This window comes from Varanus komodoensis, unplaced genomic scaffold, assembly GCF_004798865.1.
Source record: "Varanus komodoensis strain SLA01 unplaced genomic scaffold, ASM479886v1 scaffold4, whole genome shotgun sequence".
Lineage (NCBI taxonomy): Eukaryota > Metazoa > Chordata > Lepidosauria > Squamata > Varanidae > Varanus > Varanus komodoensis.
The window spans coordinates 6,772,651-6,787,510 of record NW_025335941.1 but is presented as its reverse complement, the minus strand read 5'-3'; the positions used below and the strand labels follow the sequence as shown (position 1 = coordinate 6,787,510).

Genomic DNA, 14,860 nt, shown 5'->3' with positions numbered 1-14,860 from the left:
CAAAATTGTTTAGCAGCCTGCCTGCTTGAATTTAAATGCCATCATTTGAAAGGCAATCTTCTTATTTGAGACCTTAGAACACAGGTCGAAACTCCCAGATTTTCAGGGGCCACATTTCAAAGAAAGAAACTCAAAGGGGAAAGTATTATGTATTTTAATGTGTTTTTAACCTAAACAAACTTGACTTCAAAGAAGCACAAAAAATGTAATAGAAAAATTATGGCCCTTGTTGTACTGGAAACTTTAAAAGGAACTCTAAACTTTTAAAGTTTTGCCCCCCTTTTTGTGAGTTAATAGTTCCTAACTGATCATAAACAAAAGAAAAAAATGATGTTCGTTCAGGCTGATCTCATGCATAAAACTATGCCTCCAATTTGAACCTCAAGTTGCAAGGTTGCATGTCAGAACTGCTGTTGATATTATTACACTTCTAGGGTAGGTAAAGATTGTGGTAGGCAGCAACATGGCGCCCATGTATGCAAGTGCTCCTGGGCACACAGATTTTCTGGTGGCTTCTGAGGTGCTCTATTCCCCTGCCATACTTATTCTTTTGTTTTTAAGGAAACATTTTTTTTCAGCAGCTAGAATCAGTTCAAAGTAAATAAGGGTATTCATTTCTCATAAATGTCTCCAGGCCACATGTGGGGCTTAGGGAAAGGGGCCTACGGGTGATGAGCCAAGGTGAAAGGCAATGTATGAGCTGTTATCTGCGGAGGGGATGAGATGGAATGGATGATTTCATACAACACTACAACCCGCTTTGCGAATAAGCTACACAGTGTGGGTTGTTCATGGAAAAGCCTCAGTGCATTTGGCAGTCAATTGGCCTTACCATAGGATGCTCTCCTTCCCCTTTCCACTGGCCCTCCAGCCGTTATTTCAGGGTCCTACATGGCAGAACTGGTTTTGTTTCCCTTCCCTGTTCAAAGTGCAAACTGTTTTCATTTTGAGGTTGTGTTTCTTTCTTGACCCCTGTTGCCCCAGTGGCAGATGATCCATTAGTGCCCACCTGAAAGCCATGAACTCTCCCTGTAGTTCCCTGTTGAAAAAAATGCTTAGGTTAGAAGAAAAGAAACCTTTCTTTTTGACAGCTGTCAAAGGAAAGTGCTTGTAAAAAGAGGTGAGGATACCAAGAGGAAGTACGGGAAAGATGGAGGGGGCTGTGAACAGTTGCGGCAACACTAAAAATCTAGAAGATCACAACCATAGGGGAGAAATGTGCTTGTTACCACCTTTCAAGGGGAAAAACTGTCTACTGCTTTGCTTTTGAGTGGGTACTTGACAGAAGTCAAGTGTCCACAAAGCAAGCTATACACAGCCTTGTATAATCAATGGCCATTAATGTTGCTTACTGCACTTTGACAGTAGTCATTTACCAAGTTGTTTGCCAGGCAGGGCTCCACATTTCAGTCCTTTGCCAGTGTGCATCTGAAAAGGACAGAGGAAAAAAATTAAGGCTGAAATTGTACACATTTGTACCACCCCAGAAAGTATAAAAATGGGCAATGAGCCAGTCTCAGTTACTTCAAAATGCTACTTGGATGTTGATGGAATGGCTGTCACTGGTGAACGAGCCATGAATGGCAAAGGGTTTTGCCACTCTTGCTGAACAACTCACTCACTGCTTCCCACAACCCATGAAGGGATCAGCCTTGTGAGTTCAGATGACATGCTAATGGATTGTGGGTTAGAACAAGGTATGCATTTTCAGGGTGGCTTGCTGCCCATTAACAAACCACCCTGCAGAAAGTGGTTTGGGTTTGGATGATGTGCCAACCCATCATGGCTAGTTACCCAAGATGGATTGCTGTATCATCTGAACTGAGTCAATGTGCTGACTGGCAGAAGGTGGAGGTCAGAGAGCCAAAAAAAAAAAACCTTTATCTTTTGTGAGGGGCTTTTCTGTTGGTACTGAAAGCTGTAGGTTTAAAGGTGTCGTTTAATATGTCAGGGCTTCAGATGCTGCTCTGCTTTGCATCCAGTCTTTTGACAAAGTACACGTCTCACAACAGCCATTCTGTGCAAAGTGAAGGACAGCTACTCAGATTGCAAAATGTGTCAGCAAGTGTCAACATGTTGGGGACTGCACAACTTCTGCACCAGAAGTTATCGACATATTAATAAAGTGACTTTTTATTCAGTGAATATCTTTAAACTGCCTTGTATGGACCAAAAACTTTTTTTTAATAAGTTTTATTCAAAATAACCCTAAAACAAAGGAAAACTAAAAACAGCATCAAGCATCAGAAACATCGGACCTGCTGGATCAGCCCCTACATTTTTTTCTATTTATGATAACTTAAAAACATATTTAAATCTATACAAAGTCCCGTTTCTCTAGCCAATAATAAAAAGAGTCCCAAGTTTGATAGAATGTATGGACCAAAACCTTGATGCAAAAGTATTTTGTCAAGAGGTAGTTCAAATCACTTTATGCTTTTCCACTTATGACAGCCTCAGGATAGGACAGAGCTAAGGGTTCATTTAAAAGGTGTGATACCTGTTGAATTCTATCAATATTGAACTGAATATGCCCAACTGAATTTCGTTGAATTACACAAATGTATAATTTTGTGGTTAGGGTTAGTTTGTCTATTATATAGTTAATAGTTGTCTATTATAAACAACTCTAGAGTATGGAATGAGGGTAAATTAACCCAATATGTATAGAACATAATTACAAACAAGCTAGTAAATTGCATGCATATGCTTCTTTTTCTTTTAACATCTTGACTGCTGCAAATAAAAGGCATTGAACTACGGAAGCCAATTTCATGTTGCCAGTTTCTACCAGGTGACATGTTAATGATGTACATGGTATTACATGTTAATAATATACATAGCACAAGGACATGTACGTGTTAATGATGTACATGTCCTCGTGCATTATCCTCATGCTCACTTCTTAATGTTGCCTTTGCTCTGTTTTAAGTTTCTAGAACTGTTGAAACTCTTTAGTTAGTTTAAATATTAACATTTCCAAGCCCATGTTTTTGAACTGGATTTCATTTTAATGCATTATTGTGTTTACCCATGAGTCAAATGCTGATGCAAATTTGTTAGTAAATATTCTGAGTGCTGATGTATTAATTATTAAAGCCAGCTAACATAATTGTTAATTAAAACATAAGAATCCCAGTTAATGGATTTGCACTTCACTTCGGCGAATGGGGCGGCATAGAAGTCTCCTAAATAAATAATAAAATAAAAGCATAGGGAAATAATTGTCACAATCTGAGATAGCACTTACTGAAGCAAAGGTAAAACTAGTCAGTTTAGTTGTGTATCAGTAAGTAGGGTTTGTTATTTCATTTACTTAATAAAACACCATCTCATTTGTTAGACAAGATCACACCAACTAATTCAGCATATTAAGTACATTTGCAAGAGAATTTCTGAACTTTAAAGCACTAATATACAATCTATAGAGGGAAAACCATGTTAACCCATTCCAGCAAAAACAGGTAGTCTTATGGGCTCCTTAAAAACTAGGAAATTTATTATGGCATACCTTTCATGGGCAATACTTCAATTTATCGAATCGTGACTTTGAGCTTTAGGTATAGTTATATTTAATCAAATATTTATTTTATATTTTTTGTATGCTGCCCCTTACAGTGTCTCAGGGGGTTGAGTTATATATAAGATCATGAACATTTGGTTGACCGCCATGCTTTTTGTGTGTGATATTATACAAATCTTAAACAAAAATACACATTTTGTGATAATATCTATGCATCCTTTGTCTCTTGGTACCTAACTGCTCATCTGTAAATACTTGCATATGTTTAATTGTATCTCATGTCAATCTCTATATCCACCATCGGTATCTGATGTAGTCAGTTTTCATGTGTTCTTTCCACGGGACAATAGAGGTGGCTGAAGACTAAAAACCTACCAATGTAATTTGATGAGGAGATATGGGGTGGAGAATGAAACTACTACCATGTTTCCCCAAAAATAAGACCTATCCCAAAAATAAGACCTAGTACTATTTTTGGTACTTGCTAAATATAAGACCTACCCTCAAAGTAAGACCTAGCTGTGTTTATTCCCAGGGCCAGTGGGGAAAAATAAAGAGCCTTTTTAAACTTCATTTTTTAACTTTGTTGTTATTAATCACAAAGTCGTGTCTGACCCATAGCGACCCCATGGACAACATTCCTCCAGGCCTTCCTGTCCTCCATCATCCCCCGGAGTCCACTTAAGCTCACACCAACTGCTTCAGTGACTCCATCTAGCCACCTCATCCTCTGCCGTCCCCTTCTTCTTTTGCCCTCAATTTTCCATTATTAGGCTCTTCTCTAGGGAGTCCTTCCTTCTCATTAGGTGGCCAAAGTATTTGAGTTTCATCTTCAGTATCTGGCCTTCTACAGAGCAGTCAGGGTTGATCTCCTCTAGGACTGACCGGTTTGATTGCCTTGCGGTCCAAGGGACTCGCAGGAGTCTCCTCCAGCACCACAATTCAAAGGCCTCAATCCTTCGGTGCTCAGCCTTCCTTATGGTCCAACTTTCACAGCCATACATTGCAACTGGGAAAACCATAGCCTTGACTATATACACTTTTGTTGGCAGGGTGATGTCTCTGCTTTTTAGTATGCTGTCTAGATTTGCCATAGCTTTCCTCCCCAGGAGCAAGCATCTTTTAATTTCTTGGCTGCAGTTCCCATCTGCGGTGATCTTGGAGCCCAGGAAAATAAAATCTCTCACTACCTCCATTTGTTCCCCATCTATTTGCCAGGAAGTGAGAGGACCAGATGCCATGGTCTTAGTTTTCTTAATGTTGAGTTTCAAGCCAACTTTTGCGCACTCCTCCTTCACCTGCATCAAGAGGCTCTTTAGTTCCTCTTCACTTTCTGCCATTAGAGTGGTATCATCGGCATATCTGAGGTTGTGGATATTTCTCCCAGCAATCTTAATTCCAACTGGAGAGTCATCTAGCCCCACCTTTCTCATATGTGCTCTGCATATAAGTTAAATAGGCAGGGCGACAGTATACAGCCTTGCCGAACTCCTTTCTCAATTTTGAACCAAGCAGTGGTTCCGTGTCCAGTTCTCACTGTTGCTTCTTGACCTGCATATAGGTTTCTCAAGAGACAAATAAGATGGTCTGGTACTCCCATGTCTTTAAGAACTTGCCACAATTTGTTGTGATCCACACAATCAAAGGCTTTAGCATAGTTGATGAAGCAGAAGTAGATGTTTTTCTGGAACTTCCTAGCTTTCTCCATGATCCAGCGTATGTTGGCAATTCGATCTCTAGTTCCTCTCCCTCTTTGAAATCCTGCCTGTACTTCTGGTAATTCTCGGTCCATATACTGCTGGAGTCTAGCTTGTAGGATTTTCCAATCCTGTGGCCACTGTTGAGTTTTCCAAATTTGCTGGCATATTGAATGTAGCACTTTTATTGCATCGTCTTTTAAAATTTTGAATAGCTCAGCTGGAATACTGTCACCTCCACTAGCTTTGTTGTTGCTCAGACTTTCTAAGGCCCATTTGACTTCACATTCCAGGATGTCTGGTTCGTGGTCAGTGACCACCCCATCGTGGTTATCAGGGACATTAAGCAATTTCTTGTATAGTTCTTCTGTGTAATCTTGCCACCTCTTCTTAATCTCTTCTGCCTCTGTTAGGTCCCTGCCATTTTGGTCCTTGATCATGCCCATCTTTGCATGAAATGTTCCCTTCATATCTCCAATTTTCTTGAAGAGATCTCTGGTCCTCCCTATTCTATTGTTTTCTTTTATTCCTTTGCACTGTTCATTTAAGAAGGTATTCTTATCTCTTCTAGCTATTCTCGGGAATTCTGCATTCAATTCTGCATTCAAAGAGTGTTCGCTATGACCATTGAATTCTCTCGACAAAATTCTACCAGCCTATGCCCTGCTTCATTTTGTACTCCAAGGCCAAACCTACCTATTATTCTGGTTATATTTTGGCCTCCTACTTTAGCATTCCAATCCCCCATGATGATAAGGACATCATTTTTTGGTGTTAATTCTAGAAGGTGTTGTAGGCCTTCATAGAACCAGTCAAAATCAGTCTCTTCAGCACCAGTGGTTGGGGCATAGACTTGAACTACTGTGATCTTGAATGGTTTGCCTTGGATTTGAACTGAGATCATTCTGTCATTTTGGAGATTGTATTGTAGTGGCTACTCCATTTCTTCTGAGGGATTCTTGCCTGCAGTAGTATACCTGATGGTCATCTGGATTAATTTTTTAACTTAACTTTAACTTAATGCACTGTGTGGAGGAAACATGCTCATGCAGCTCTGCTCCCTGTGGAGGGAGCAGAACCGCATAAGCCAATGCTTCCTCTATAGCGCCAGCTCCTGTCACAGGCAGAGTGATACCAAATGTACATATATTCATGCTGTTGTACATGAATAAGTGTGGATTGTTGCACACATTAAAAAAAGACCTATCCTGAAAATAAGACCTAGTGTGTTTTTGTGAGCCAAAAACAAACAAACAAACAAACAAACAAACAAACATAAGAGTGTCTTATTTTTGGGGAAACACAGTATTTAAGCAGCAAGTCTTAAAATACATGAGATAGCTTAGGCATACTTGGAATATTGAAGCTTGTTCATTGTGTTGTTTTCCACAAGGGAAAAATACAGAACTTCTTTCAGAGCAGACTCACAGATTTTGCAGGATGATTTAATATCTCATTTCAAATAGGTGATATACCTCCTACAAGATGGATAGTAAACTTTGATAGAGATCTCCTAGATGGACTTGTCCTTGCTGCCCAGGTAGCAAGCTATTGCCCTTATTTGGTAAGAATATTTTTCAATATTTTGATATAAATGTTATTTATCTTTATTACATAAAACGTATCATTTATTGCTGTGTTAAGACGCAATTAATAGGAAAGGGTCATGGCAGTAGTTCACTGAAGCTTAAACAGAATGGGAGAATAACTAATCCTCTTATTTTGTCCCTGTTCCAGGTACCAGTAAGCAACTTGGTGCGATCCAGATGTATTGGACTATAGCTCTCATTTACCCCATTAGCATTACCAAATGCCAGGGATAATGGGAAATGTAGTCCAAAACATCTGCAGGACACAAGTTTGCCTATCCCTGGGGTTATTAGTTTAAAATACCTTTAAAAATATTTTTGCCTTGCTCTGATGCCTTGAAAAGCTGCTGCCATTCAGAGCAGAGAGTAGTGATCTCAATGGGCCACTGGTCTGACCTAGTATTATACACACTTGTGTGTTGATAAATGTGGCAGAGAGAGAAAAAACTTATCCCTAGGGCTGAAGGATGGAGAGAAGCAGAACATAGCAAGGAAGTGTAGAAGCATGGAATTGGACCATTCTAGATAAGATGCTAGCGAGCTAGGATGCGCTTCCATGTTCAAAGAAATGAAGAAAAATAGCATCTGTTTTTGAGTGGAATGAAAGTAGTTAGTAGAGAGCAGAGAATCTGGAATCTGTTAAAAAGGATACTGAATCAATTGCCTCTGACAAAATCCTGGACCAGGACCCATTAACTAATATATTCAGAAAGTTTTTGATTTTTTTCTCATATGCAGATTTCAACTCACTTTGTCAATATGTACACTAACCCAAAAGCTCCTGAGCAGTATCTTCATAATTGCTTGATCCTTGTAAATGCTTTTCATGTAATAAACCTTGACATAGATGTACTGGTAAGTGATCATATGTTCTGAATATTCTATGAGTAGTTTTCTACTTTCACCCATTTGTTTTGCATTCCTGTGTTTTTAATGCAACACTACATACAGGAAGATGAATTGAACTGGTATTTCAATTGATATGCCCTGTTAGAATGCAATGAGTAGAAGTACTTGATGTAATGGTATCTTATTACCATAATTCACTGACTTTGAAAAAAGCTAGTGGTAAATACCACCCCCCTCCATAATTGCATGAAGGATTATACCATTTTAAAATGGTGGTGTGCATTTATTAGTACTACCACATTATACTGTGAATAAATTATGAATATCTAATTTATTTTCCATCCACAAATCACTGCTGTATAAGTGCTATTTTAGTTGTGTTACAAGGCCTAGTGACCCAAGCAACAGCACCTCTCTTATGCATAGTTAACAGATTAAATACTAGGAAACAAATTCCTTTGTTAGTGTGCTGTCACCCACTCCCATATATATAGTAGCACTTCGGGAAATTCATCAGGCACATGAAGTTTTATCCTCAGTTGGCAGTTGCATACACACTTATCTAAATGCATAAGGGAAATATTAGGGCCAACACGCCTTAAATGTGAGAAGGCATAGTTTTGCAAAACTAAATTGTATACTATGAGTATTAAGCACAGCACTGATTGGTGATAGCACAATATTTGTTGTTTTATTGTGCTTTTTTACCACCTGTATTGAGGCAAAGTCTTCATCCTTACTAGTAGAGCACCTATTTTGAAAGTGAAATGTGTTTAATTGTATTCTTAGTGTGTCTATGTAGGAAGATCTCACAGGAAGTAAAGGACCTCTGCCTGAGGTTCTTAAGAATCCACAAAAGAAAATATGTTTGACCATGCAAACACATTTGAAAAATTTGCAAAGGAAAATGTATACATCTCCAAGGAGTGTTCAAATGCTCTTTAGTGAATAGTCACAGGCATCCAAAAAAGTGTATGCTTACCCTCAATGTGAACTTATACTGCTTTATCTTTTATTCTTAAATTAGGCTGCTGACATATGTGATCCAAATCCAATCATGATGCTTATGCTTTGTGTCTATTTATATGAACGGCTTCCTCAGTATATGCCAAAGAAATCTCTTGAGTTTACTGGCCCACTTCATGCTACTGTTGTTAGAAAGGTATTGATATTGCTCATTTCTTTTTCTTATGTCGGAACAGTTCTTGCTGGAAATGAAAAAACAATTTAGATCTGCCGTATCCTTTACTGAATTGTCATCTGTTGGAGACAATAAATTGTATATGACTTTCACTGTTGTAGGTGGTATGTCTCTGTATTTCACTTGCAGGGGGACATTAGTAGGAAGTTGCTGTTGCATTCATGTGCTGCTCATGGATGTCCCATAGGCTTCTGATGGGCCATTATGCAAAAAGAATACTGGACTAGATAGGTCTTTGCTCTGATCCCATATGGCTATCTTTATGCTCTTAGTCACCACAACAGAGGTTTCAGATCAGTGTGGTTACCTGGGAAACCAACCATGTGTTGGGGCTGATAGTTTTGTTTCCAAATTCAAGTAGAATTGGATGATGAAAGATAAAGTAAGACAAATAAAAACCTAGGCAAAAGAAGCAGGAAGAAAAAATGGATAGATCTAAGCGAAAAATCAGTGGTTGACCTTTAAATTTAAAATGAAAGTGCAGCATATCAAATATCAATTTCTTTTTACAGGTCTGAGAGAGTAAGACTTGTGCATTCCCTATTTCCTTTCGTACCTGTTAAATTAATAAATATAGAAAACATAAAGTGTATGCTGTGCTCTCACCTTACATGTTCCATATTCTTGTAAATTGCCCAGGGCTGCTAACATCATTATATCATCATAGGATTACTGATCATATTTGTATTGTAGTGACATAATGTTTCTGGGAGGTGCATTTCCCAGCATTTTGGAAGGTAAACACAAATGTCATAACACAGCTTTTTACACTATGAGGCACTCACCCTGGCAGTAATATGCTCCCTCTGCAGCTAAGTCAAAATGGTTCTGGATGAGACAATTTATCTGCCTCCCTGTTTCCCTGCTCCCAGCAGTAGTATTGCTCTGCCCAAGTGACATATGAGCCTGCCCAAGCTATAAGAGCAGTCTTACAGGCCCTGTAACCTGGACAATTACTGACCTCAGACGCTCATGTAGCAGGGGCATGCCCTTTAAGGGACACAGCTCCCTCTTTTGTGGCCTTTTACCTGAGCCTAAATGCCCCTTCTAGTCAGGCTTTTTACTGATGTATTACTGGTCACTTATATGTTAAATTGATTGTGTGTGTGTACACATTTGTATGGTGCTGGTTTCATTGCATAGTTATTCATTACATTTAATATTGTTTCAAAACCTTTTGTTAATCCCTTTGTGAGGACTTATCCTTAAATAATGAAATAGAAACAAATCAATACATATTATATTTTTACAACAGATGTTACTGAAAAACCCAAGTGTCAGGCCTTTGGTATACAATGCTACCATTTTAGGAAGAGAATCTGCAGATTTTGCTTTACCCAAAGGAAACACTGTCACTATTTCCCCAAAGTAAGTAGTCTCCAATTTTGTTTCACCAAATGAGAATCTATGGCCCTGTTTGGATATCAGGACAACCTTCTATGGGTATCAGTCATGGTGGATTGGTAGTCTGAGTCTGATTGGTTGTGTTCCTGTACCACAAACAGGATTTGTACCTAAGGTGCAACATGAAGGATGGGGAAGAATAAGGCCACCCTTCTGCTCCAGAAGTGATCTGTTCTTGCAGCAATACTGCAGAGTGGCCTGACTGCTTTTCTGGAAGAAACCTTGTGGGATGGACAGGGTTGTGCAAGAGATAGGAGAAGGCAGGGTGCTGGATCCACTCGGCATTACCATAGTGATCCTGGGTCAGCTGTGCTATATCCTTTACTCTCATTTCCTCCACCAGAGGAGACTGTTACAGGAGCAAGCAGAGGTACCCAGTCCATCTTCTCTGTAGCTGGAGCAGTCTTCTCTCAAGCTACTGGCAAGGTTGTCACTCTTCCTTGATGATTTTTGCCATTCTTACTGAGTGACTATCAGTGCCCACTTGTGGTGCGTCATATTGTCAGGATTCAAAGGATACAAAACTCAGCTCAGGAGTTCTCAGGATGAATAGTTTGGAAACAAGAACAACAACACTCCCTGGGTGTTTGAGCAACACAAGAATCCACCTATGGTAACATTGTGGAAATTTTTGTTGGAGATTTTTCCCCCCAATTTTTTGCTCAAGAGGATGCAATTGCCACTTAGGCAAGGAAGATATAATTTCCCAGATCTCAACTTATAATATTAAGCATACCCTTTAACTCATACAGAAGATTAAATGATATATTTTTCTACTCATATTCCCTTATGGGTTATTCTGAAGTCAACTTACAGGGCATCACTTCTAGCTGGATAGCATTAGAGTTTAGATATATTAAAAGGAAAGCTATGGCTTCACCTGCAATTTCAGCTGAAAGGTATGACATGCAGTTTGACCCATATTCTCATGTTTGATGGGGAATCCTGATTTGAAAATTAGAGAGCTGGTCTTTTTGACAATGGCAAGTGGATCTTGGGGGAATTCTATCGGTGCAGTAATGGATAGAGGATGAAAAGCTAGCCAGATGAGGGATACATGAACCCAGGTAATTGGCTGTGCAAGATTACAGTCATCCTTCATCAGCAGGTTTGGTGGTTGCCCTATCAGCTTGCCCTCAGAACTGCAGGTGCTGCTTTAAAATGACAGATAGGTATATAACAAAACTTCCCTCATTCATGATCTGATAGTGGATGAGGCAGTCAATCTGACATGTATAACTGAGACCTGGTGAGTGAAGGAGTTAGGCTCTCTGAGTGGTGCCCACTGAAGTACTTGGGAGTGATCTTGGTGCCATATTTATCACTTGTGGTTCAAGCGTTCTCAGAGAAATGCAATGGCTGGTATCCCAGCTATATCCTTATTTGGGCAGGGATAACTTGGTTAGATGAGTGCAGTGCACACTCTGTTTCAATAAAATTGTTGAACAGTTTATTTATTTAGGGGACTTCTATGCCGCCCCATTCGCTGAAGCCTCGGGGTGGCTCACAAACCATAAATAAATAGAATTCAATAAAACAATATAAATTAACAATATAAATTAAGTCGCCCTGGCCAAAGAATAAAATGAATAAATAATATTAACAATTAAAATAACATTTGAATAAAAAGGAAGAACAAAAATCTATGCATAGAGACCATTCAGTTAAAAATGATGTTCTGAATGGTCTCTGTGCATAGATTTTTGTTCTTCCTTTTTTAATGTTTTAAAGTTGTTTTCTTTTATATTTGTAATTTTTAAAAAAACAACCCTCAGTAATTCTCTAATTTCTTATCTGCCTTGAACCCCAAAGGAAAGAATGGCTTCTCTCTATCTTCTCCCCAACAGTCCCTCAGGCTCATCTCCTCTATTCATCTCAGTTTGATGAGCTCTTTCAACTCTCCTTCCAAACCAGATTTTCTCAGGCTGGGGCAGGACTACTGACAGACCTTGCTGTGGTGCTGGTGACCTGTCAGTAACCTGATCTTCTGCTTGGCTGGTTCTCAGGTGCTGGATCACCTGCCTGGACCTGCTGCTCCTCCATCTGATCCTCAGTTTAGCACAGCTACTGCTTGTGTCACTCACTCACCCTTTTGCCCCATACATGTTTACTTGTCTGGGGATGGTGTTGTGGGAACTGCTTAGTTTTGTGTCATGACAGAAAGCATGTTTTGGATTCCTCGAAATGCAGTATCCAGCATTAGGCATTTCATTTTGGAGAATCTGAGGCAATGGTTGCAGTTCAGTTGCCAACCAGAGATTCCATTGGAGTAAGGGATGGCATAGGAATGAAAAATAATAAATTAATAAAATCCCCAAACAGTGCTACCTTGGTAAACACATATGAGGAGCACAGTGTGAGTAGCACCAGGTGAGGGTCGTGATGATAGGGAAGTAGTATACCTTATGGGTAATATGGCATATCTCTGTGAAAGTCATGCTGTAGACCTGTGATTTGATCTTACATGAGTCATGTTATTAAAAGTTAGCCATTTTACCAGTTTTTGCAACCTTGCAAAAGAAGCTCAGTATTAGATATGTAGAACCACTGTGTTTTTCTCAGCCTTTGCCATAAGCTCATTACAAAATATATTATTTAAATCCCAATTTAGGAGCCATGTAAGTGTAAATGTGGAATTTACTAGCCGCTTCCTATATCCTGCTGAAGCTGTTCTGCTGCTTGTTTCCAAGGCTTTATCTGGCGTGGGCGGGGCTACCATGGCTTTCACCCTGAAGACTAAAATTAGCCTTGTTAAACCTGAGGTAAGTATAATGTACTGAATGGGGCAACTCCAGAAAATATCTAGTGAGTTATAATTGGTTTGTCTTGTTTAAGGCAGCATAATAAGCTATATGGCTAGTTGTGTTGTATGTAGCAAACTCCTTAAAATATTAGTAGTAAGTCCATGTTTAAAGTTCAGCTTTTTTATTTAGGACATTGTGACATAATTTATGTAAATAGTGAATTTTTTCACTATGAGAGCCGGTGTGGTGTAGTGGTTAAGAGCATGGGACTGGGACTCAGACGTTCTGGGTTCTAGTCCCTGCTCAGCCGTGGAGCCAACTGGGTGACTTTGGGCCAGTCAACAGACTCAACCTACCTCACAGGGATGTTGTTGTAGGGATAAGATGGAGGAGGAGATGTAAGCTGCCTTGAGTCCTTTGTAGGAAAAAGACAGGCTATAAATCGAAAAATAAATAAATAATTTCCCATGTAAGGAAGAAAATATATGATGAACAGTTTGAAAGCCCTACGTAGGGCACTAGGTCTTCTCTTACATTAATCTTTTGTCTCATTTGGGGCAATGCTACTGAGACTATGTGCATATTTACCAGAGATTTTTCTTTCTTCCTTGTATGCATGTGCACACACACAGCCCAATCCACATGGGCGTCTACCATTCAAATATAAAAGGAAGAACCTCACTGCATGCACACTAAGTCTACTTTTCCTTGAGGATGAGACCAGGTAGAGTTAGAGAAAAATGGGTCCTTTGAATATTCTCCTTAATGCCCCCCACCCTTGGGTGTTTTCAAGTGTTCCAAAGGAATGGTCAATGGACCAGATCTTGTGCAACAAGCACAAGTTTACTGTCTTGCTGCTAGAATAAACTATGTAAGAACACATCAAATTTCATGATTCATGGGACTATGCAGAATTGAGAAGAGGGCTGGTACTAATTTTCTTGCTTTGCTCATTTCTTCATATTCCCCTGATATATCTACATTTCTGCAATTCATGCCTTCCAGCCTTTAGTCTTTCAATAAATTTAGGAACCTTCTGATGGGTGTACTTTTGTTTATTGAACTTAATTAATTAATTTTGTACCACCCAACAGTGGAGGCTTTCTGGGTGGTTTTTAAAGTGTTCATTGTACAGTGAAATTATATAACATTCTTTTTGAATCTTTCAATCGCAGACTTACCACAGGTGAATTTATGGATTCATTATAGCTGTTCAGTACAGCTCTATTTCAACAATTGGTGGTGGCTGGGAGAGATAGCCTCCTCTCATGAATTTCTAATACATTTTCAGAGGGCTTTCCATATGTATCCTTCTGGGCCATCCCCCAGGAATCACGTATGTTGGGAGGCAAGTTTTTTGCCTGCTGAAAATATGTGTTTTTAAACTTTTCTAACTGAATTTCTGGGCACCTTAAGGTGATCCAACTCCCACACACCCTGAAAACCTCCATTTTACATGGGGAAGGAGGGATGATGTTTAGGAACTGTGATAATGGAAAGAATTTTGGCCATTTTTAATATTTAAACACAAATATTGAATAGTTCTTCAAAGTAGCCATTAATCATTTGCTTCTTTTCTGCAAAACTTTTATGGCCTGTGACTTAGCTTCCTCATATCATGGGAGACTGAAAGAGATACAAACTCAGTAATTTAGCCTTATTTAGGTGATAATGAAGTGTCAAAGATCTCACTTCAAAAGGCATTGCATTTCAGCATGGTAGAGGTAAATGAGTTAAGAGAGAACAGCCCATGGTTTAGATTAAGGAAGATTAAGATACAAAGTCATAGTCAGAGACTGAACTCTTGGAACAAGATTGAAAGTACCTAGAGAACCGGCTTCATGATACTAGAT

At 39.2% G+C, this 14,860-nt stretch overlaps 1 protein-coding gene across 15 annotated transcripts in view; it reads left to right on the top strand.

Annotated features, from left to right (window-relative positions):
• The window catches only part of CFAP47 (cilia and flagella associated protein 47), a 260,884-nt gene that overhangs the window by 91,741 nt on the left and 154,283 nt on the right, over window positions 1–14,860 (top strand). For 14 of the 15 annotated variants that reach the window (XR_006415883.1, XR_006415885.1, XR_006415884.1 and 11 more), the window contains 5 exons: window positions 6,687–6,784; window positions 7,548–7,664; window positions 8,686–8,820; window positions 10,115–10,227; window positions 12,875–13,025. Coding sequence is in view for 12 of the 15 variants with exons in the window: in XM_044441887.1 (XP_044297822.1) it covers window positions 6,687–6,784; window positions 7,548–7,664; window positions 8,686–8,820; window positions 10,115–10,227; window positions 12,875–13,025 (614 nt within the window). In the remaining 3 variants the exon portion in view is untranslated. The remainder of the gene's footprint in view (window positions 1–6,686; window positions 6,785–7,547; window positions 7,665–8,685; window positions 8,821–10,114; window positions 10,228–12,874; window positions 13,026–14,860) is intronic. The other variant, XM_044441880.1, reaches the window with a different exon arrangement.